At 36.8% G+C, this 26057-nt stretch overlaps 1 protein-coding gene across 1 annotated transcript; it reads right to left on the bottom strand.

The window, feature by feature from the left end:
- Positions 1-683: 683 nt before the first annotated feature.
- Positions 684-25217, bottom strand: LOC131245003 (uncharacterized). The gene is made up of 3 exons (XM_058244173.1): positions 24906-25217; positions 1102-1152; positions 684-1008 (listed from the first exon to the last, which is right to left on the bottom strand). The coding sequence occupies exons 1-3, from the start codon at positions 25215-25217 to the stop codon at positions 823-825; spliced, it is 549 nt and encodes a 182-aa protein (XP_058100156.1). The 3' UTR covers positions 684-822.
- Between the last annotated feature and the right edge of the window lie 840 nt (positions 25218-26057).

The raw sequence follows: 26057 nt of genomic DNA, 5'->3' as shown, positions 1-26057 counted from the left end.
AGGTGACCCACTTGCATCCACCAATCTAAGCAGCTAACATACCTTGGTTAATGTCAATGATCTCCTTGTTGCCAATGATTGCCATTGTTTCTAGGGACTCATTTCTTCGGTCGATCTTTGGTGATTTTAATCATGCAACATCTGCACCTACTGTATAAGTGAATTAAATACGTCCACAGATGAAATACACAAGAAATTCAAACCAATTTTCAGGAAAAACAAAAATAGTTGGACTGATAAAACAGTATAGCATCAACAAAATAATTTGTGGAATTCCCTGAAATTTTCACAAGCACAATGGTCATGACAAGCTCCAGTATACTATATATTACCAGACATAGCTATATCTAATTATCTAATTATCTAGATATGGATTTCGCTAGAGTGACATCACAAGCACCAGGAAGAAACACTAATTACATCAATTATATCAAATTTCTTTACAAAGTATCAATCTTATTAGCATTTATGCAGTGAAAACTCTCAACTAATCCAGTTAAGATCAATTACAAATGGCAGGGAAGAAATATAGTGGATTAAAACTGTGAGAGTACAAAATTCAATCACAAAACTCTTCAATGGGAGTATATACAACTCGCAGTTTCCATGGAATTGGAAAGAGATAGGAGTGTGGAAGTTCAATGACCTCAAGAGGCAGTGCATCTACTGCCAAAGCACGATAATCAATAACGAGGGGATTCGGACCATCTGAAGAAGTAAGTTCATGAATACATGTCAAAAGTGGCTGCCAACGTCTCAGAATGGCAACAAATGGAGGTAAAATAGTCACTCTTTTACTGATGGATGAGCCACAATGCAGAATTAACCATAAATAATCGATTTCCCAATTAACAAGGACTTCAAATTTGAGCTGATATCTACAAATGCATCAAATAGATACCTTCTGGAGGGCAATGGGAATTGCTGGGCCTTTCCTTTTGCAAAGCCCACAACTCCATGATAGTTGCCACCAGCTAACATGGCAGTGTACTTGACCACTTGTCCTCCCTGAAACATAAAGTGAAGAGAAAGATCACATACAATAGAGAAATGAATTTTATTCCTAAGAAAGAACTCAAATAAAAGAGAAAGGAGCATCACCTTTGTAACTTTGCAAGTTCGATTTACATTAATTAGTTTTATATCAAAACCCTGCCATTATTCCAGAAAAAATTAGAAGTTCTCAAGAAGAATGAAGTACACAAAAGGTTGGTGCAACAAATGAATGACTTGTAGCTTAGATAAAAGGTTTCACAAAGAATTATCGAGAAAAATTTTGAAGCAGAGCTTGTAAGCACAAGTGAAAAAGAATCATATAAACTAAAATACAATGCAATTAAAGATGAAATAGATGGCTATAGCAAGCATCCATCATAGGAAGCATGAAGAGATAATAGGAAAGCGATTTTTGCCAGAGGGCTTACACAGATGTCTACGTTGACAATGGACTGTTGGCAAGTTAATCTTAAACAATCCATCGTCATTGGAAGCATTTTAAGGAAAGGATTTTCTCTAGAGGACTTGAAGATTTGTCTATGTTAACAATTGACTGTTAGCAAGTAATCTTTCTTTTTTCTTTTTCTTCTTCTTCTTTTTTAACATTGTTGGCAAGTTATCTTAAACCATCCATTGCTTTCATATAGGGGTGGCGCTGCCTGATGAGTGGACCAGCCATGTTGGCACTCTGCTGCATTTGCATGTGGAGAGCGTGCATATGTGGATAGCAAGCCCATATGCACAAATTCAACAGTTGCATTGAAAATTGGAACAGTAGAGATTCGAAAACTTAAATTTGAAGCACATATATAACCTTGTCCAGCTGAGTCTAAGACTAAACCAAGTTGGAAACGAGAACCAACATACCGTTTCACCATCATCACGAGTCGTTCCAGTTGAATTGATGTAAAGATAAATTGGCTGGTTTGGATCCATCCATTGCAAGTAAAGCAGTTCTACTATCACGAACTCTGTGACAATCGGCACCAACTAATCAATGCAAATGGCTAATTATTAGCGTGTATTGTGCCATTAGATAAGACATGAGAGTCTACCAATAACAAATTGTATGTGTAACAATATATAGGGAAACAAACAAATAAGAAGTGATAGGAAACAGTTTTGTATGTGGAACAGAAAGCAACTAATAGCTGAAAGGCTTAACATTCGCATGTATAATTCTACAAGCAAAAAAACAACAACAACAACAACATGGTTTTACAAGTATTAACAACTATTTTCTGAATTTTCAAGATTACTACAAAAATCTATGAACCAAAGTTGCATAGGGCCCAAATATCCAAATAATTTTTTAGACAATTTCACATCTAGGAAGAAATAAACCAATATCAGCAGTCTTCCACCACAACGAAGTGGGAAAATGAACCTGATTAGCTATGAAAAACATGTGGCTATGGGAACACCATTACAGAAATGGCCAATTTCAATTAAAGATCACATATTTAAAAATTACTTCCTTTCACTAAATAACACAAACGAGATAAAACAAGAAAACTCAACTTTCTACCATACTTGGTTCTTCAACCCCAAAAAGTCTCAAGTTCAATTCTTCAATCTTGAACCTTGAGACTCAAAACTCCTTTTCTTGGTCAGCAAATATAATTGAATTAAAGAGGAGAAAATCAACATTTGTGTTATGGAAGAATCAAGCCTAAATTTACACTGAAGAAGCCTGCAAAACAATGCAGTTGGCTTTTGCTTTGCAAAGTGGCTCTTGAGAAACCAAATAAGATTTTGAGGAATGCCTGAGGATGGCTTTCCCAGTACCCAAGCAGCCTAGGCAATCTCTTTCACAAGAAACATGTTTCCACATAAACAAATTCGCTTGCAAATTGAGATCCATGGAGTTTCATGGAAATCAGAGTTCTTAGCAAGAGTTCAACACAAACAGCACAAACCTACAGGAAGAGCTTCACAAGAGTACAGACATTTTAAAAGAATAAAGCTCTGATGAAATAGTCACATATATTCATATTTCAATATGTCATTAGAAAGTCAAGGGGCTGAATATTGATATCAAGTGACTGCATTCCTATTTGAAACAAAATCTCATATTTATCTCAAAATACTCACTCAGTTTTTAATGCCAAAAATCCAAATTCAATACTTGCATAAAAGCTCACCTTTGAATAATGGATACTCCACACAACTTCTTGTAGAAGTCTACTCCAGTGTACACGGACCCTGTATAGAGAAAAAGGAAGTCTACTCTGATGCATCTCTCATGTTGATGATGCATTGTGATCGACTGCAAGCAAACAACATGCCCCAATATTAGGATAATCAAATGCAAACATTATCAGTTAGAGGAATAACAAACTACTCAAATGCAAACGTTATCAATTAGAGGAATAACAAACTATGTTACATAAATGTGAGGGAATGAACAGATAGTACATGGCTTGCATGAAGTTATATTGCAGGCTTCTAAACAAGAAATCACTTGTTATGCATGCCTCTTTTTCACGAAATGCATGCCTCACTAAGCATGAAGTCGTGAAAATTCTTACTTGAAGGCGACTATGGACACCCAACATGAAGTCGTGAAAATGGATTCGCTTTTTCCTCCAGTTAGATGGCCTGTGTAAAGAGAATGGAAGTATTAGAAGTCACTAATCCATTGAGTGGACAAATATATAGTTTTATGGCTCAGATTTCAATTTCCTTGCAACTTACCCATAACAAACAACCCATTTGGGATATTAAATCAAGATCTAAAACTACCATGAAATATTCATTGAGGAGAATTAAGTCTCTTGTCTACTCTAAAAATATTCATTGAGGGATGCAAAGATGTAGCTCTCTTTGTAGAAAGCACTTATGACCATATCTCGGAGCAAGGCTACTCTAATGGCCATGCTAAAACAAATACATCTTTCAACTCTACAATGCAATCTGAACTACCTGACGAGGCTATTGTTTTCTCCCAATGGACTTGCATGCTGGACTTGAGATTTCATTAAACCAATCATGTATACAGTACACACTACCAAAAAATCGAGTAATGGCTATGGAAGTTGAAAGCTTTTAGCTATGGATTAAATCCATAGCAAAATAGCTACGGATTTAATCCGTAGCTATAGCCTAGGTTCTCCGTAGCTAAAACGTACCTCTCAACCTAAAGCATATATGGTGCTTAGGGAGATCCATGAGGTCCATTGGAATATATGTATTTGATCTAAGCCGTCCAAAAATTCGGATATATAATTTTATTGCATGAGCCCAAAAATTATGTGGATTGAATATCTAGGTGGACCACACCATAAGAAATAATATAAATTAAATGTTTACTATTAATTTGTTGTGTGGTTACCTTAAAGATTTGATCTAAATGAATTTTTTTATCATCTTTAAAATAATAATTTAAATTTATTGGATGGAGTGGATATATGAAATACATCACAGTGGGCCCCACGTAACTAAAATTTTAAAACAGCTCAGGGCCATTCGTCACGCACCCGTCCAAAACCCCGTCTCCCTCCAAAACCAAAACCCATCTCCATTTTCTCCCGCCCTCCAAAACGAAACCCGTTCTCCATCTCTGTCTCCATCTCTCTCTCTCTCTCTCGCACTCAGTCTCTCTCGTTCCCTTGCCCTCTCTTCATCTCCCGATCTCCCTCACCCTCTCTCCCTGTCTCAAGGCCGCATTCTGCATCTCCCGAAACCCATTTCGCTGCATGAAGTAGAAGAAGAAGAAGCATCGTACGGTTAGTTTATTTCTTTTTCCCTCTTTATCTCTTTCTCAAATCTTTCAGAGGTTCAATCCGCATTCCCCTCTCTCTGTTTCTGAAATGTAAGGGCCGTTTGGCCGGTCGGATTGGAAGGGATTGGATGTTATTGGAAGGGATTGGAAGTTAAATCCTGGGATTGGTCGGGCGTGCCAAACAGAGTCGGTGATCAGATCCCAATGCCTGAGACGCGTTTGGCTCGAGGGATTGGAAGGGATGGGAAGGTTTAATCCCAGTATTGGCCAGGTGTGCCAAACAGACTGGATATATCAATCCAGGGATATAGCAATCCCATGTATCTGAAGACAATCCACCGACAACACCATCAATACCTAGAAATCCAGGCCATCCACCATAATACCATTCAATCCCTTTCAATCCACCTAGCCAAACGGGGGAACGGACTGGCTACTCCCCCTGACACCAGCCAATGGCTGGTGGTCGGTGCTCTGTGGGCCCCACCATGATGTATGTGTTTCATCCATGCCATCTATCTATTTTTACAGATAATTGTAAAATATGAGACCAAAAATGAGATATATCCAAATCTCAAGTGGACCACATTACAGGAAATAGTGTTGAATGAGCGTCGACCATTAAAATTTTTTTGATGGCCATAAAAGTTTTGGATCAAGCTGATTTTTGTTTTTTCCCTTCATCTAGGCCTGTCTGACCAAATCAACAGATTGGATGTCAAATAAACAAGACAGTGGGCCTTAGGAGGATTTTAATGGTGTGTATTCAATCACTACTTTTTTCCTGTGGTGTGGACCACCTGAGATTTATATCCTTCTAATTTTTTGGATAATACCATAGAATGATCTTTAAAAATGGATAAACGGAATGGATGAAAAACATACATCATGGTAGGGCCCACAGAGCACAGACCACCATCCACGGGGCTGGTGGCAGGGGGAGTAGCCAATTCGTTCTCGCCAAACGGGCCCTAAAAATGCTTGTGGGCTCCATCATAATATGTGTATGCAGGCCATTCATTTTTTCAACTTCATTTTAGGGCCAAATCTCAGGTGGACCACACCATAGGAAACTGTGGTGATTGAATGCCCACCATTAGGGCCTGTTTGGCCGGGCAGATTGGATGGATTTGGATGGTATTAGAGTAGATTGTACAAATTTTAGGGTAATGATAGTTGCGTCAATAGATTGGTGCAAGATCTATGGGATTGCTATATCCCGGGATTCCTATTTCTAGTTTGTTTGGGACGCCTGGCCAATCCCGGGATTAAACTTTCCAATCCCTTTTTATCCCTTGAACCAAACACGTCCCAAGTAATTTTAAAGGGATTAGGGTGGATTGCATGGGATTTAAAGGCAATGATGGTGATGTCAGTGGATTGTCTTAAGATCCCGAAAGGAATTCCAGAATTTTTTTTTTTTGGGTTTGTCAGATTCTGACATCAATTTGAATTTCTATGTTTTTTTTTACAATGTCTTTTATGTTACTGGCATAGGCATTCATATATATATTGAGAAATATGATTGAAGTGTTAGACTAGCATGTGCATTTACACCATTTTTTTAAATGTTGGTGACTCATCCACCACATGTGTCATAAAACATGTTAATCCACTGCATTGCATTCATCAGGAATCAAGCTTGGGGGTAAACATTTTTGGCTTTTATTCGATAAATTAGGCTGTTTCAACTCCTAGTCTGGCCACTTATTAAATTATACCTAAAAATTGTAAATATACATCGTATGGTCCACTTCAGTCTCAGAATAATACAATTTTTGGGTAGTTTTTTTCATCATGATGAGCCAATACTATATGAATGGATTGGATGCACAAGAAATAGTGGTAATTCACCATTAAAACTTAATGTGGGTTGAAGAAATTTTGGATAGAGCTGATATTTGTGTGGTTTCTTCATCCTAGGTCTTTGTAAGCATTCCATTGCCCTTGTGTGGTGAAGTCTTTAAGTGGTACGATTTATCATTTAGCTTGATATATTAGAATTGCATGCGAGACTTTTCATCTATGCAAGTGGTTTAATATTTTACTTATTAATTACATTATTAATTTATTGTAAAAATATAATGATGGCAAACTCCTTAATACATTATATTTGGTAGATAATATCTGTATGGGTCCAATCATCTGATAGCACTTCCTTCATTTTCAACTTTTGAGGAGGATGGTGCATTAGGTTAATTTTCAACTTTAATTTTTGGTAAGGTGCAGGTTGAAAATGGACCCATTGGTTAATCGAGATTTGGCTGTAATGAATAGGGAGTGGATGACACTAAGTTTCCCTGACCCACGTTTTCTTTCTGGAATCAGAAGTTTTTCAAAGTTTGCACAAGAAAACCTTCCTGGTAGAGAATTTATTCCTTGTCCATGCACCACTTGCAGATGTGCACGTTTTCCGGTTTCTTATGATGATATGGAAATACATCTAATGAAAAATGGATTCGACCCAAGCTATAGGGTTTGGAACATGCATGGGGAACATGTATCACCTAAGTGTACTGTACGTGAATCAAGTTCCCAACAATACCATAGTGTCTCGAACTTAAATGAGGTTCACAACGCGATCGTTCAAGAACTTGGTGGTAATAACCTAGATGAAGTTGTACAGGATGAGCCCAACGTGACCCCTATAGTTGAAGGCGTCTTCGGAGAAAATGAAACTAATGAGTTTGAAGCAAATCTACAAGACGCAATGACTGAGCTATACCCTGGGGCCCAAGATTTCACCGTGCTAACTTTCATTGTACAGCTTTTCAAATTAAAGGTGAATCATGGATGGAGTGAAAAAAGCTTTACAGAGCTCCTTCAACTACTAAAGAAGGTGTTACCTTCCGGTAACAAGGCCCCAACTAATACCTACCAAGCGAAGAAGATCATTACAAAGTTGGGTCTTGATTATGTGAAAATCCATGCTTGTCCAAATGACTGCATCTTATACTGGAGAGAGAACGAGATGAAAACCATTTGTCCAAATTGTAAAACTTCTAGGTATAAGACTGAAATGGGTTCTGAGAAAAAAAGATCTACAATACCTAGGAAGGTGTTAAGGTATTTTCCATTAACACCAAGGCTACAAAGAATGTTCAGTGTGTCATGGTTGGTGAAAGAAATGTCTTGGCACTCAACCAGAAAATTTCAACATGAAAAGATGGAGCATCCGGTTGATTCTATTGCATGGAAGAATCTTGATGACAAGTATACAGATTTTTCAGCTGAGCCTCGCAATGTTCGATTGGGTTTGGCTACAGATGGGTTTAACCCGTTCGGCACTTTCAGTATGTCGTATAGTTCATGGCCCGTTATGTGTGTGACGTACAACCTTCCACCAAAGCTTTGCATGAAACCTCAGTTTACTATATTGACTTTGCTCATTGAGGGACTGCGACAACCAGGAAAGGATATTGATGTTTATTTACAGTCATTGATTGATGAACTGCAAAAGTTATGGCGAGAAGGGGTCACGAAATTCGATGCATACCATGAAAACAAATTCAACATGCGTGCTGTTCTGCTTTGGACAATTCATGACTTTCCAGCTATGGTAACGTTTCTGGTTGTAGGACAAAGGGTAAGTATGGTTGTCCTGTATGTGGTCCTAACACAGATTCTTTGCGACTCCAATATGGAAAGAAACATGTTTATATGGGCCACAGACGATGGTTGCCAATGTCAGAACAGGCTAGGAAGGACACAAGTGCTGGCACGTTCAACAAGAAGGTGGAGATACGACATCAACCGATCCGTCTGGATGAGATTGAGGTTAAAAGACAAACCGCGAACTTGAATATGCAGTAAGGGAAGACTAGGAAGAGTAATATAAGGGGTATTGATGGAGGCCGACAAGAGCTAGCGGATGATGTTGAATCACCGTAGTTCTTCAAACGGTCTATATTATTTGATCTGGAGTATTGGAAAGATATTCCCGTGCGTCACAACCTTGATGTCATGCATATTGAGAAAAATATATGTGAAATCCTTGTTGCCTTGATGTTGAACACGCCTGGCAAAACCAAGGATGATGCTAATGCACGCAGGGACCTGAAACAATTGGGAATTAAGAGGCATCTATGGCTGAAAAAGAACAATGGCAAGGTGATTCAGAAATAAAGTCCTTTCTGTCTAAGAAAAGAAGAGAAAAAACTTTTCATCCAGACTTTGTATGAGCTGCGTGTTCCGATCGGTTTTAGTGCGAATTGAAGGACCATCGTAAAGGAAGATTGCGTGGATTTAAAGGGAATGAAGTCTCATTCTTACCATGTGTTGATGCAACATCTGCTCCCAGTTCTCATCCAGCATGCATTCAGGGATAGAAAGGTCATTCGTCCTATAATTACAAGCTTTTGCACCTTCTTTAATGCCTTGTGCTCGATAACCGTAGACCTTCAAACACTCCTTACTCTCGAGAGAGGCATGGCTAGGACGTTATGTCAGCTTGAGACTATATGCCCGCCATCGATATTTGTCATTATGATGCATTTATCGATCCATTTGGCTTACGAGGCTCGCATATGTGGTCCTGTATACTATCGATGGATGTATCCATTCGAAAGGTACGTTGTGAGCTTAATAAGAATAAATCGGCTTAACATCTATATTTGCATGTATATATAATGTATCATTAACTTTGTCAGGTTCATGAAGACATTCAAGGCCTATGTCCGTAACAAGACACGACCTGAGGGTTGTATTGCAGAGCAGTACATCCAAGAGGAGACAGTTATATTCTGCAACCAATATAAAGGAAAATAGAAAACAAGCCTACTGGAAAAGCTGGAAAAATAGTTTAACAGAGCATTCCAGGACTACGTAAGTTAGAAGATATCGTTGATGATGACTCTAATGATGACAATGTTGGTCCAGTAGGTTCAGGTCAAAGTGTTATCCTAGCGGGTATCGAATACGAACAAGCTCGTAGATGGGTACTGAAGAGTCATCCCAGCTACGACGAGTGGGAATGGTATGTATAATAAGCTCATATATATGTATATATATATATATATATATATATCTTCCTTACTTTATGCGATTTCAATATAACAATGTTATCGAATATCGCGCAGGAAGCACAAAGATTTCTTGCAGCGATGCTATAAGAGGATCAACAGGGTGCCTAGCGAGGATGAATTCATATCTTGGTTGAAGAGGCAACCAGAGTTCATTGAATCTGACGATAATGAATTTAAAGATGTTGTGAGAGGACCTCTAGCTTTTTCTATGCAATACTATAATATTGTATTAATGGTTTCCTTTTTGTCACTAAGGACTATGAGGAGAATAAAACGAACCAAAACAGTGGGGTTAGGACAGAGGTTATGACAACCTTTCGATCAAGTGCTAAGGATATCAATACAGTGGATGAAAATCAACCTTACTACGGAGTCCTTCGTAGAATTATCCAATTGGAATACTGAACAGGGTACAAGCCCATCCTATTTAAGTGTGATTGGGTAAAAGTGACACATCATGGTGTTTCTTTTGATGCAGAAGCGAATTTGAGATTAGTAAATTTGGCTAGTCTTTACAGTTCAGACAAAGTCGGTGACGAGCCATTCATTCTTGCAGAGCATGCCACGCAAGTTTTCTACTCCAGAGATCCAAAAAATCCTGACTGGCATATGGTCTTGGAGGTTCCCAAAAAAATTTTTGTCGAAGAAGAGACGTGCGTTCTATCGGAACAATTAAAGGCTGTAAGTAATGCCGATGCAGGACCTGATCTCACCTCATTAGCAATGGTTGATGAGTTGATATTCAATGAATCTGAAGATGTCAGTGTTGTGGTCGAGAAAACAAAGAAAAGAAAACGATCGAAGAGAATATACTGATTTGTTTGTATTTTCTAAGCATGTAACAGAATGATATTTATTGGAGGAAGTTTAAACAAGGTTTGGATAATATAGTGAATTTTTTGTACTTTATCTGTGATCTAAATTATTTCTTAACTATTAACTTTTTTTTAAAAAAATCTTTTCTTATCTTTTCATATTAGGGAAGAAATAGGCACATGGATTCACAACCAGAGGTATTGGGTGCGTAGGTGCTTGGGAGTACAGATTCAAGTAATACCAAAGGTAATAAGATACTTCTCCTTAATTATATATGTAAATTTCCTTTTCCTTATATATTGGCAGTAATCAATGATGTGTATATATAATTGTTATTCTTTTTATGTAATTGTGTCAGCTTCTTCTTCATCTAAAAAAAGAGGCATTATTAGGGGGGTCTCTTTACTTGTGCCACCTGATAGGAAAAAAGTCCTAAAGACGAATGAATTCGGGCAACCGAATGAGGACTGTTCCGATCATAGAGACTTTGCATCGCATGTCGGTGTCCTCACCCATTCTCATATCCCGATCATATACCCGGACTTTCACCAAGTGCCTCATGAACAAATTCATATGTTCACAGAAAGATTGTCACAGTTTTATGAGTTTGAGGGTCAAAGTTGGGCTACAAGTCTTGATTACGTTACAAAACGCATCAATGAAGCATGGAGGAATTACAAGAGAAGATTGACTGCAAAATATATTACAAACAAGGATCCTATTGCTGTAAGAGATGGTCCTACCCCCCCAGGTATCCCTATGGAGGATTGGAAGGCCTTCGTGGATCAACGTACCACCGAGGAATTCAAGAGGGTAAGCGCAAGGAATAAAGTCAATTGGGCCAAGCTAAAAGGACCTGCGTGTCTTGGGAGGCACAGCATGGCTGTTACTCGCCATAAGATGGTATGTATTTAAAAATAGATATTATAGTTTAAAATTGAATTTAAATTTGAATTATCATTCATCTAAATCTATTAATGATGTGCATTTCAATGATATATAATGTGCCAAAGGCGATGGAGAAGAATCTTACCTCTGATGTCGAGATAGGTAGATGTGAAGTCTTCTTAAGAGCCCATACAAGAAAGGACAAAGTTGTCCAATATCCTAACCTTGCTGTAAGTGTATCCCTCGTACCACTAACTAGTACCCTTGTGAAAAGCCTAAGTATAACTTTGAATTATATTGCATTCATTTGTATTTTTTCACAGGAAAAACTAGATAAGCTCTATAGTAGCAATCCTGCTTCTAGGATGACCGGCATGGATGATGCCCTTATAGAGGTACTAATAAAATTTAAAAATTAGTAGAGTTTTATGGTAATTATGAATATCCTAATAACTTAATTTACAATATTTTACAGTTGGTTGGGTCTGACAATAGAGGGCGAATGCGGGGTCTAGGTTGCTTAATAAGCAAGGTCGGACTGAAGAAGTCAGCCCCTGCTCGTTCAAAGGTAGAGAATGTGACAAAAGAAAAAGAGAGCGTAACTCAAGAGTTATCTCAGGTGAAGAAAAAATTGGATGGTATGACCCAAGATATAGTTGAGATGAAGAAAACATTAGTTGATATGCAGAAAGATAGACAGTATACTCAAAATCTCTCATCACCAACAGTCGCTAAATCTACTCAGGCGTTGTCGGTATGCAAGTATAAATTTTTTACTATAATGAGCTTACAATTATATTATAAACGCTAACAATACCAATGCCATTTTATGTGTAAATGTAGCCGGATATTATATATATCGGTAAGAGATGCGACTTGCTTGGTTTTGGAAAACGTGGTATAGTTGCTCGTGGTGAAGTACACGAAGTTAATCCAAATGCAACTGTCCATTGCGAGCCGTTGGAGGATGGAGCTTTTGTTGTTGTCCTGACTGAGGTTATACAACCTCACACTCCTTTGTGGAAAGAAGATGGGTTCGCATCTACACTTAGAGAGGCCGGTCCAAGATCATTTGAGCAATGGGGGAAAGAGGCTTTGAGAATTCAATAATTTGAACAAATTTGGTACTGTATAATTGAACATGTGTTGTATGCATTTTGAACTAATTTTAAACTTGTTGTGTGCATTTTGAACTAATTTTGAACTTGTTGTGTGCATTTTGAACTAATTTTGAACTAATTTGGCACTTATTTTTTTATTTCTTTTAATATTGAATGAATTTTGTACTCTATATTTGAACGTATTTATAGTCTTAGGCTCCATTTGGTCATCACATTAGTATTTATAAAAATATTTTTTTTGAAAACCAAATGGAACCTAAGCTCTTTTTTAACTCCGCCAATGCAACTCCTTACATTGCCGGTCCCAAGCCCGGGTAAAGGAGGAGGGAGAAGGGCTTTAGAATGAATCGTCAACTATGGAGGAGATCTTGAAAATGCAGTGAGTATCTCTGGTTTTATAGTTTTACTTGTACATTCTATATTGATTACTCAAGCATGACGGTTATGCGCATTCTTTCAGGTGGATGTTGCATGTGGGAGGGTTGGAGCTGCATATTTCAGATTCAAGCATCTGGTACATCTCTTGTCAAGAATGCACATGTGTAGTCATTAAATAGTACATTATGTGATATCGTGTGCATGATATCTATGTTGTAATTTTCCTCATGTATTTTGCTTAAAATCCATGTTTATGCATGATTCTCATGCATTGACATGGATTTGAGCTAAAAAAGATCGAAATGGAAAATTTAAAAAAATAGGGGAGATTTTCTTTTATAAAGTAAGTATTTGGGACTAAGTGGTTACGTATTTGCTCCATTAAATTTGCTCGAAATTAATGGAGCAGACCCGGATGTGCGTCGGAGCTATTCAGATGAGTGGGGGTCCCTGGAAGGTGGGAACTGCTGTTATGACCATGATGAAGCTGTCCATTTCCTATGAACAGCATTGGAGGGGCCTGGCCATTTGGACAGGCCGTATTTATGTATTTGATCGAAATTAATGGAGCAGACCCGAATGTGCGTCGGAGCTATTCGGAAGAGCTGGGTTCCCTGGAAAGAGGGAACCGCTATTATGACCATGATGAAGCTGTCCATTTTTTATGGACAGCATTGGAAGGGCCTGACATTTGTGTCGGATGGCCGTGTTTATATCTGTATTTGCTTTGCAGGGACCATACCCTTAACCTAAACCAAAACCTATGACCTAAAACCTTAACCTATAACCTAAACCTCAATCTTAACCTAAACCTAAACCTTAACTTAAAACCTAAAACCTAAACCTAAACCCAAAACCAAAACCTAAACCTTAACCTATTCTCAATTCCCTAAACCTATATCTTATAACCTAAACGTAAACCTAAACCTAAACCTTAACCTATACCTATAACCTTAACCTAAACCAAAACCTATGACCTAAAACCTTAACCTATAACCTAAACCTCAACATTAACTTAAACCTAAACCTCAACCTAAACATATAACCTTAACCTAAAACCTAAAACCTAAACCTAAACCTAAACCTAAACCTATAACCTAAATGTATTCTCAAATCCCTAAACTTAAACCTACACCTAATCCTAATCTTAACTTCCTAACCTAAACCTATACCTAAACTTGAAAACCCAAACATAAACCCGATCCCGAACCCAAACTCGATATCCTAAACCTAAACCTTAACCTATTCTCAATTCCCTAAACCTATATCTTATAACCTAAACTTAATCAAATCCTAAAACCTAAACCTTAACTTATACCTATAACCTATAACCTAAACCAAAACCCATGACCTAAAACCTTAACCTATAACCTAAACCTCAACCTTAACTTAAACCTAAACCTTAACCTAAACATATAACCTTAACCTAAAACCTAAAACTTAAACCTAAACCTATAACCTAAATGTATTCTCAAATCCATAAACTTAAACCTACACCTAATCCTAATCTTAACTCCCTAACCTAAACCTATACCTAAACTTGAAAACCCAAACATAAACCCGATCCCGAACCCAAACCCGATTTCCTAAACCTAAACCTTAACCTATTCTCAATTCCCTAAACCTATATCTTATAACCTAAACTTAATCAAATCCCAAAACCTAAACCTTAACTTATACCTATAACCTATAACCTAAACTAAAACCCATGACCTAAAACCTTAACCTATAACCTAAACCTCAACATTAACTTAAACCTAAACCTTAACCTAAACATATAACCTTAATCTAAAACCTAAAACCTAAACCTAAACCTATAACCTAAATGTATTCTCAATTCCCTAAACTTAAACCTACACCTAATCCTAATCTTAACTCCCTAACCTAAACTTATACCTAAACTTGAAAACCCAAACATAAACCCGATCCCGAACCCAAACCCGATTTCCTAAACCTAAACCTTAACCTATTCTCAATTCCCTAAACCTATATCTTATATCCTAAACCTAAACCTAAACCTAAACCTAAACCTTAACTTATACCTATAACCTATAACCTAAATCAAAACCCATGACCTAAAACCTTAACCTATAACCTAAACCTCAACCTTAACTTAAACCTATAACCTAAACCTAACCTTTCCCTAAACCTATAACTTAAACTCAATTCCCTAAACCTAAACCTACACCTAATCCTAATCTTAACTCCCTAACCTAAACCTAAACCTATAACCTATAACATAAATGAAAACCTAAACTTAAACCTAAACCTATAACCTATAACCTAAATCAAAACCTATTACATTTCCCTAAAACCTTAACCTAAACCTATAACCTATAACCTAAATCAAAACCACAACCAAAACCTAAAAGCTAAACCTATAACCTATAACCTAAATCAAAACATATAACCTAAACCAAAACCAAAACCTATATCCTAAACCCGAACCCATTCTCAAATCCTATAACCTAAACGTAAACCTGTAACCTAAAACTATTCCCAAATCCCAAAACCTATTACCTAAACCCATTCTCAAATCCAAAACCTATAACCTAAACCTGAACCCATTATCAAATCCCAAAACCTATAACCTAAACCAAAATCATAACCTATAACCTAAACCCGAACCCATTCTCAAATCCCAAAATTCAAACCGAAACCTAAACCTAAACCTAAACCTAAACCTATAACCTAAACTCAATTCCCTAAACCTCAACCTAGACCTAAACCTAAACCTATAGCCTAAACTCAAATTCCTAAACCTTAACCTATAACCTAACCTAAACCTATACTTATAACCTAAAATTATTCTCAAATCCCAAAACCTATTACCTAAACCTAACCTCTCCCTAAACCTATAACCTAAACTCAATTCCCTAAACTTAAACCTATACCTAATCTTAAACCTATAGCCTAAACTCAAATCCCTAAACCTTAACCTATAACCTAACCTAAACCTATACTTATAACTTAAAACTATTCCCAAATCCCAAAACCTATTACCTAAACTCATTCTCAAATCCAAAACCTATAACCTAAACCTGAACCCATTATCAAATCCCAAAACCTATAACCAAAACCTATAACCTAAACCCGAACCCATTCTCAAATCCCAAAACCCAAACCGAAACCTAAACCTAAACCAAAACCTAAACCTAAACCTATAACCTAAACTCAATTCCCTAAACCTCAACCTAGACCTAATCCTAAACCTATAGCCTAAACTCAAATCCCTAAACCTTAACCTATAACCTAACCTAAACCTATACTTATAACCTAAAATTATTCTCAAATCCCAAAACCTATTACCTAAACCTAAAACCTCTCCCTTAACCTATAACCTAAACTCAATTCCCTAAACCTAAACCTAGACCTAAACCTAAACCTATAGCCTAAACTCAAATCCCTAAACCTTAACCTATAACCTAACCTAAACCTATACTTATAACCTAAAACTATTCCCAAATCCCAAAACCGATTACCTAAACTCATTCTCAAATCCAAAACTTATAACCTAAACCTGAACCCATTATCAAATCCCAAAACCTATAACCTAAACCAAAACCAAAACCTATAACCTAAACCCGAACCCATTCTCAAATCCCAAAACCCAAACCGAAACCTAAACCTAAACCTAAACCTAAACCTAAACCTAAACATATAATCTAAACTCAATTCCCTAAACCTCAACCTAGACCTAATCCTAAACCTATAGCCTAAACTCAAATCCCTAAACCTTAACCTATAACCTAACCTAAACCTATACTTATAACCTAAAACTATTCCCAAATCTCAAAACCTATTACCTAAACTCATTCTCAAATCCAAAACCTATAACCTAAACCTGAACCCATTATCAAATCCCAAAACCTATAACCTAAACCAAAACCAAAACCTATAACCTAAACCCGAACCCATTCTCAAATCCCAAAACCCAAACCGAAACCTAAACCTAAACCTATAACCTAAACTCAATTCCCTAAACCTCAACCTAGACCTAATCCTAAACCTATAGCCTAAACTCAAATCCCTAAACCTTAACCTATAACCTAACCTAAACCTATACTTATAACCTAAAACTATTCCCAAATCCCAAAACCTATTACCTAAACCCATTCTCAAATCCAAAACCTATAACATAAACCTGAACTCATTATCAAATCCCAAAACCTATAAGCTAAACCAAAACCATAACCTATAACCTAAACCCGAACCCATTCTCAAATCCCAAAACCCAAACCGACACCTAAACCTAAACCTAAACCTAAACCTATAACCTAAACTCAATTCCCTAAACCTCAACCTAGACCTAAACCTAAACCTATAGCCTAAACTCAAATCCCTAAACCTTAACCTATAACCTAACCTAAACCTATACTTATAACCTAAAATTATTCCCAAATCCCAAAACCTATTACTTAAACCTAACCTCTCCCTAAACCTATAACCTAAACTCAATTCCCTAAACCTAAACCTAGACCTAATCCTAAACCTATAGCCTAAACTCAAATCCCTAAACCTTAACCTATAACCTAACCTAAACCTATACTTATAACCTAAAACTATTCCCAAATCCCAAAACCTATTACCTAAACCCATTCTCAAATCCAAAACCTATAACCTAAACCTGAACCCATTATCAAATCCCAAAACCTATAACCTATACTTATAACCTAAAACTATTCCCAAATCCCAAAACCTATTACCTAAACCTAACCTTTCCCTAAACCATAACCCATTCTCAATTCCCTAAAGCTATAACCTATAACCTAAACCTAAACCTAAACATAAACCTAACCTAAACTTATAACCTTTCCTAAAACCTTTAACTTAAACCTAAACTTAAAACCTAAATGTATTCTCAAATCCTTAAACCCAAACCTACACCTAATCCTAATCTCAACTCCCTAACCTAAACCTAAACTTGAAAAACCAAACCTAAACCCGATCCCGAACCCGAACCCGATTTCCTAAACCGAAACCTTAACCTGTAATCAAGTTCCAAAAAGCTATAACCTATAACCTAAACCTTAACCTAAACCTAAATCAAAACCTATAACCTAAACCTATAACCTATAACCTAAACCTTAACATAAACCTATAACCTATAACCAAAACATATAACATAAACCCGAACCCATTCTCAAATCCCTAAACCTATAACCTAAACCTAAACCTAAACCTAAACCTTAACCTATAAGCAAAACCTATAACCTAAACCCGAACCCATTCTCAAATCCCAAAACCTATTACCTAAACCAAAACCAAAACCTATAACCTAAGCCCGAACCCATTCTCAAATCCCAAAACCTATAACCTAAACCTAAACATATAACCTAAACCCGAACCCATTCTCAAATCCCAAAACCCAAACCTAAACCTAAACCTAAACATAAAACCCAAACCTAAAACTATTCTCAAATCCCAAAACCTATAACCTAAACCTAACCTTTCCCTAAACCTATAACCTAAACTCAATTCCCTAAACCTAAACCTAGACCAAATCCTAAACCTATAGCCTAAACTCAAATCCCTAAACCTTAACCTATAACCTAACCTAAACCTATACTTATAACCTAAAACTATTCCCAAATCCCAAAACCTATTACCTAAATCTAACGTCTCCCTAAACCTATAACCTAAACTCAATTCCCTAAACCTAAACCTAAACCTACACCTAATCCTAATCTCAACTCCCTAACCTAAACCTACACCTAATCCTAATCTCAACTCCCTAACCTAAACCTAAACCTAAACTTGAAAACCTAAACCTAAACCCAATCCCGAACCTGAACCCGATTTCCTAAACCTAAACCATAACCCATTCTCAAATCCAAAAACCTATAACTTAAACCTTAACATAAACCTATAACCTATAACTAAAACATATAACCTAAACCCGAACCCATTCTCAAATCCCTAAACCTATAACCTAAACCTAAACCTTAACCTAAACCTATAACCTATAACCTAAATCAAAACCTATAACCTAAACCAAAACCAAAACCTATAACCTAAGCCCGAACCCATTCTCAAATCCCAAAACCTATAACCTAAACCAAATCCTATAACTAAAACCAAAACCTATAACCTAAACGTGAACTCATTCTCAAATCCCAAAACCTTTAACCTAAACCTAAACCTTAACATAAACCTATAACCTATAACCTAAATCAAAACATATAACCTAAACCAAAACCATAACCTATAACCTAAACTCGAACCCATTCTCAAATTCAAAAACCTATAACCTAAACCAAAACCTATAACCAAAACCAAAACCAAAACCAAAACCTATAACCTAAACCCAAACCCATTCTCAAATTCCAAAAGTTATAACCTAAACCTAAACCGTAACCTAATCCTATAACCTAAACTCAAATCCCTAAACCTTAACCTATAACCTAACCTAAACCTATACTTATAACCTAAAACTATTCCCAAATCCCAAAACCTATTACCTAAATCTAACCTCTCCCTAAACCTATAACCTAAACTCAATTTCCTAAACCTAAACCTACACCTAATCCTAATCTCAACTCCCTATCCTTCCCTAACCTAAACCTAAACCTAAACTTGAAAACCTAAACCTAAACCCAATCCCGAACCTGAACCCAATTTCCTAAACCTAAACCATAACTCATTCTCAAATCCAAAAACCTATAACCTAAACCTTAACGTAAACCTATAACCTATAACCAAAACATATAACCTAAACCCGAACCCATTCTCAAATCCCTAAACCTATAACCTAAACCTAAACCTTAACCTAAACCTATAACCTATAACCTAAATCAAAACGTATAACCTAAACCAAAATCAAAACCTATAACCTAAGCCCGAACCCATTCTCAAATCCCAAAACTGATAACCTAAACCAAAACCTATAACCTAAACCAAAACCAAAACCTATAACCTAAACGTGAACTCATTCTCAAATCCCAAAACCTTTAACCTAAACCTAAACCTTAACATAAACCTATAACCTATAACCTAAATCAAAACCTGTAACCCAAACCAAAACCATAACCTATAACCTAAACTCGAACCCATTCTCAAATTCAAAAACCTATAACCTAAACCAAAACCTATAACCAAAATCAAAACCAAAACCAAAACGTATAACCTAAACCCGAACCCATTCTCAAATCCCAAAACCTATAACCTAAACCTAAACCGTAACCTAATCCTATAACCTAAACTCAAATCCCTAAACCTTAACCTATAACCTAATCTAAACCTATACTTATAACCTAAAATTATTCCCAAATCCCAAAACCTATTACCTAAACCTAACCTCTCCCTAAACCTATAACCTAAACTCAATTCCCTAAACCTAAACCTACACCTAATCCTAATCTCAACTCCCTAGCCTAAACCTAAACCTAAACTTGAAAACACAAACTTAAACCCAATCTCGAACCTGAACCCGATTTCCTAAACCTAAACCATAACCCATTCTCAAATCCAAAAACCTATAACCTAAACCTTAACATAAACCTATAACCTATAACCAAAACAAATAACCTAAACCCGAACCCATTCTCAAATCCCTAAACCTATAACCTAAACCTAAACCTTAACCTAAACCTATAACCTATAACCTAAACCAAAACCTATAACCTAAACCAAAACCAAAACCTATAACCTAAACGTGAACTCATTCTCAAATCCCAAAACCTTTAACCTAAACTTAAACCTTAACATAAACCTATAACCTATAACCTAAATCAAAACCTATAACCTAAACCAAAACCATAACCTATAACCTAAACTCGAACCCATTCTCAAATTCAAAAACCTATAACCTAAACCAAAACCTATAACTAAAACCAAAACCAAAACCAAAACCTATAACCTAAACCTAAACCCATTCTCAAATCCCAAAACCTATAACCTAAACCTAAACCGTAACCTAATCCTATAACCTAAACTCAAATCCCTAAACCTTAACCTATAACCTAACCTAAACCTATACTTATAACCAAAACTATTCCTAAATTCCAAAACCTATTACCTAAATCTAACCTCTCCCTAAACCTATAACCTAAACTCAATTCCCTAAACCTAAACCTACACCTAATCCTAATCTTAACTCCCTAACCTAAACCTAAACCTAAACTTGAAAACCTAAACCTAAACCCAATCCCGAACCTGAACCCAATTTCCTAAACCTAAACCATAACCCATTCTCAAATCCAAAAACCTATAACCTAAACCTTAATATAAACCTATAACCTATAACCAAAACATATAACCTAAACCCGAACCCATTCTCAAATCCCTAAACCTATAACCTAAACCTAAACCTTAACCTAAACCTATAACCTATAACCTAAATCAAAACCTATAACCTAAACCAAAATCAAAACCTATAACCTAAGCCCGAACCCATTCTCAAATCCCAAAACCTATAACCTAAACCAAAACCTATAACCAAAACCAAAACCTATAACCTAAACGTGAACTCATTCTCAAATCCCAAAACCTTTAACCTAAACCTAAACTTTAACATAAACCTGTAACCTATAACCTAAATCAAAACCCATAACCAAAACCAAAACCATAACCTATAACCTAAACTCGAACCCATTCTCAAATTGAAAAACCTATAACCTAAACCAAAACTTATAACCAAAACCAAAACCAAAACCAAAACCTATAACCTAAACCCTAACCCATTCTTAAATCCCAAAACTTATAACCTAAACCTAAACCGTAACCTAATCCTATAACCTAAACTCAAATCCCTAAACCTATACTTATAACCTAAAACTATTCCCAAATCCCAAAACCTATTACCTCAACCTTAACTTAAACCTAAACCTATAACCTAAACTCAATTCCCTAAACCTAAACCTACACCTAATCCTAATCTCAACTCCCTAACCTAAACCTAAACCTAAACCTAAACTTGAAAACACAAACTTAAACCCAATCCCGAACCTGAACCCGATTTCCTAAACCTAAACCATAATCCATTCTCAAATCCAAAAACCTATAACCTAAACCTAAACCAAAATCAAAACTTATAACCTAAACCCGAACCCATTCTCAAATCCCAAAACCTATAACCTAAACCGAAACCAAAACCTATAACCTAAACCCGAACCCATTCTCAAATCCCAAAACCCAAACATAAACCTAAACCTAAACATAAAACCTAAACCTAAACCTATAACCTAAACTCAAATCCCTAAACCTAAACCTAAACCTAATCCTATAACCTAAACTCAAATTCTTAAACCGTAACCTATAACCTAACCTAAACCTATACTTATAACATAAAACTATTCCCAAATCCCAAAACCTATTACCTAAACCTATAACCTAAACTCAATTCCCTAAACCTAGACCTAGACCTAAACCTAAACCTATAGCCTAAACTCAAATCCCTAAACCTTAACTTATAACCTAACCTAAACCTATACTTATAACCTAAAACTATTCCCAAATCCCAAAACCTATTACCTAAACCTAACCTTTCCCTAAACCATAACCCATTCTCAATTCCCTAAAGCTATAACCTATAACCTAAACCTAAACATAAACCTAACATAAACTTATAACATTTCCTAAAACCTTTAACTTAAACCTTAACTTAAAACCTAACTGTATTCTCAAATCCTTAAACTCAAACCTACACCTAATCCTAATCTCAACTCCCTAACCTAAACCTAAACCTAAACTTGAAAACCCAAACCTAAACCCGATCTCAAACCCGAACCCGATTTCCTAAACCTAAACCTTAACCTGCAATCAAGTTCCCAAAAGCTATAACCTATAACCTAAACCTTAACCTACACCTAAACCAAAACCTATAACCTAAACCTTAACCTATAACCTAAACTTAATTATAACCTATAGCATAACCTTAACCTAAACCTATAACCTAAACCTAAACCAAACCTAAACGTATAATCATATGGTGAGACCATTTCTTTTGTGTCAATTTCATTCCTCTTTGAGTTTTATTTTTTTAATTCATTAAGAAAAAAAAAAAGTGGTTATACGTGATGCACTTCTTTCACCGTCTTTCTTTTCTCCAATGGGCATTCTAATTTATGAATGATATAACTGTTTGTAGGATGATGGAATATATGAAGCTGTTGAAATTTCAGGGTGAAGTCGAGCACATTTCTCTAATGAAGCCAAAGATTTGTATTTTCAGCATTATTGTAATTGTAACTGTAATTGATTGTAATTGTAATTAATTGAATGAAGGATTGTAATTGTAATTGAATGAATGAATGATTGTAATTGAATGAATGAATGATTGTACAGGTGGTAATTGAATGAACAGGTGGTGTAGGTGGTAATTGAATGAACAAATGATTTAATTTTTCAATGTAGAAAATAGCTACGGATATTGACCGTAGTCACTAGTCAGACAGGTGTAGCCTTTTTAATTTTGGCATATTGCTACGGACTTTCAGCTACAAATAATATCCGTAGCTGTTTGAAGTTTTTGCTACAGATATAATTGCTATGGATTATATCTGTAGCTATTTAACATATAGCTACGGATTAAATCCGTAGCCAATAATCAGACAGGTGTAGCCTTTTAATTTTTGGCCTATTGCTATAGACTTTCAGCTACAAATAATATCTGTAGATGTTTAAGTTTTTTGCTACAGACATAATTACTACGGATTTAATCCGTAGCCATTGACCTATAGCTACGGATTTAATCCGTAGCTATAGGTTCCAGACCTATCGTTATGGCACCTACGACGACGGTCGTGTTACGGACTAGCTACGGACTGTATCCGTAGCCATAGGTCTATGGCTACGGATTTAATCCGTAGCCTTTGCCCCTTTTTTTGGTAGTGACAGGAGACTTGATGAGAGGATGTCTCTGGCTTCAAGAGACAGGGCTGTGAAAGATTTCACCGCTGATCCAGAGGGTTGACACTTTAGCCTTACAGAAATGTGTAAAGTTCATTACTGTCATTAGTATGAAGCTTAGTTCAGCCTTATGGGTTCTTTTTATTCTTACTTTCCTGTTATTAATTTTTTTTTTTTAAAAGAGATGCATGGTGCATGAGATATTGTTAAAGTTCCCTTTGTTATTTTTCTGTTGCCTTCTAGAAATGTATTATACATTGATTTAAACTTGATTTTTTTTTTCTTCAGGTGACTGTCATGATCATGTCATTGAAGGCTGGAAATCTCGGTCTAAACATGGTTGCTGCCTATCACATTATTCTTCTAGATCCTTGGTGGAACCCAACTACCGTAGATCAAGCTATTGACAGGGCACATCGAATTGGGCAGACTCGCCTATGACTGTTTCACGACTAACTGTTAAAGATACAGTGGAGGATTGGATATTAGCTCTCCAGGTAAGTTTCTGTTCATAGTCTGCTGGATCCATGGATTTAATACTATAGGATGACTTTGATGTGACTTGTTTGACTTGTAGTTAGGCATATGGCAAAAAAAAAAAGGAACGGAAATATTCATTTCTAGTTTAGCATCAATTGTTAGAAATACGGTTAAAAAAATAAAAATAAATAAAAAATTGGTAAAATAATAGAAACACCAAAATTCAGCGAATGGAAAGTTCAGGTTTAATATGGTTTAGACAAGTAGTAGACATAGGCATCTTGAGATTAGGGCCCACTGTAATCTTTATTTGCCATCCAACCTATTGATTAGGTCAAACAAACCTGGACGAAGGGATCCAAAACTTTTCTAGCCCCATATCAACATCTTCATGCAAATGAACCTCTGATACATGACTGTCTTCTCTCAAACAATATCTCTACACTAATCCGCAATTAGGGAATCGACACTACAAATCCTAATTAGGGATTCGAAACTCAAAAAATCCCAATACACAAATCATTGCACAATGTTACTTGAAGGATTAAAAAAATGCCAAAAAATGCCCAAATTGATATGAATAGATAAGGAGAGAGAGAGAGAGAGAGAGAGAGAGAGAGAGAGAGATACCCGATGTTGCAGTAGAATGCTCCTTGATGTGCGGTAGATCGAGCGGAGAGAGAGATACCTGATGTTGCAGTAGAGGGCCGAGGAGATAGAGAGAGAGGGGACTAGGGTTTTGAGAGAGAGAGGGAGAGGCAGAGAGAGGGAGGGAGAGGGAGAGGGAGAGGGCCGGAGACGGAGAAGGAGAGGCAGAGAGAGGGAGCGGCAGAGAGAGGGAGGGAGAGCGAGCGGCAGAGCGATGGAGTGAGAGGGAAAGGGATCGGCAGAGAGAGGGAGTGAGAAGGAGAGCGAACGACAGTGAGAGGGAGAGAGAGGCATGCGATAGGTTAGGTTTTTTTTTTCTTTTCTTTTATATATATCTATATGGACCTGCCGACAACCGTTAAAATTGGCCGCCAGCAAAGGATTAGCCCATCGGTCGGCTAAGGCCCATTTTCTTGTAGTGATCAGTAGCAAATCCGTGTCCACAGGGACGTGGTTCAGCTAGTGACGCTACCACTAGGTAGGTGGTGCCTAGTGGTCAGTGCTCTGTCGGCCCCACCATGATTTATATGTTTTATACACACCGTCCATCCATTTTTATACATTATTATAATATTCATCCCATAAATGAGGCAGTTCAAAATCTCAGGTGGACCACACCATGGGAAAATAGTAGTAATTGAATGTCTGCCATTAAAAACCTCCTACAGCCCACAGTAACGTTTATTTGACATCCAACCTATAGATTAGGTCATACAGATCTGGATGAAGGTAAAAAATAAATCCAAAACTTTGTAGCCCCAGGAAGTTTTTAATGGTTATAGTTCAATCAACACTATATGGCCCACTTGAAATCTTTATCTACCTCAGTTTTGGGTTCAACCATAAAATTATCTGTAAAAATGGATGGACGGCATGGATGAGACACATACATCATGTTGGGCCCACAAAGCACCAACTACTAGCCATTGGCTAATGGCAGGGTGAGTAGCCAATCCATTTCCTCCGAAAAGGGAATGGTGCTGATCCAGATGCATGCAGACTTCCTGCGGTACCTTGGGCAGGAAGTTTCTGCGCAGGAAACCCAGGTGGGGCCCACCATAATGTTTGTGCAAAAGCCACCACTCCCATCCTTTTTGTGAGCTCATTTTAGTACATGGGACCAAAAACGAGTAT

Source organism: Magnolia sinica, chromosome 1 (assembly GCF_029962835.1).
Source record: "Magnolia sinica isolate HGM2019 chromosome 1, MsV1, whole genome shotgun sequence".
NCBI classification, from domain to species: domain Eukaryota; kingdom Viridiplantae; phylum Streptophyta; class Magnoliopsida; order Magnoliales; family Magnoliaceae; genus Magnolia; species Magnolia sinica.
Note: the sequence above shows the minus strand (reverse complement) of the source record. Positions and strands in the feature narration are given on the sequence as shown.

What these genes read in the sequence shown, in the direction of transcription:
- LOC131245003 (XM_058244173.1), bottom strand. Translation starts at nt 25,217, where the DNA reads ATGCCTCTCTCTCCCTCTCACTGTCGTTCGCTCTCCTTCTCACTCCCT. An exon ending in GCATTCTACTGCAACATCGG is followed by an intron (nt 1,153 to 24,905) that starts GTATCTCTCTCT and finishes GAATAATGGCAG; the next exon opens with GGTTTTGATATAAAACTAAT. An exon ending in GAACTTGCAAAGTTACAAAG is followed by an intron (nt 1,009 to 1,101) that starts GTGATGCTCCTT and finishes TTTATGTTTCAG; the next exon opens with GGAGGACAAGTGGTCAAGTA.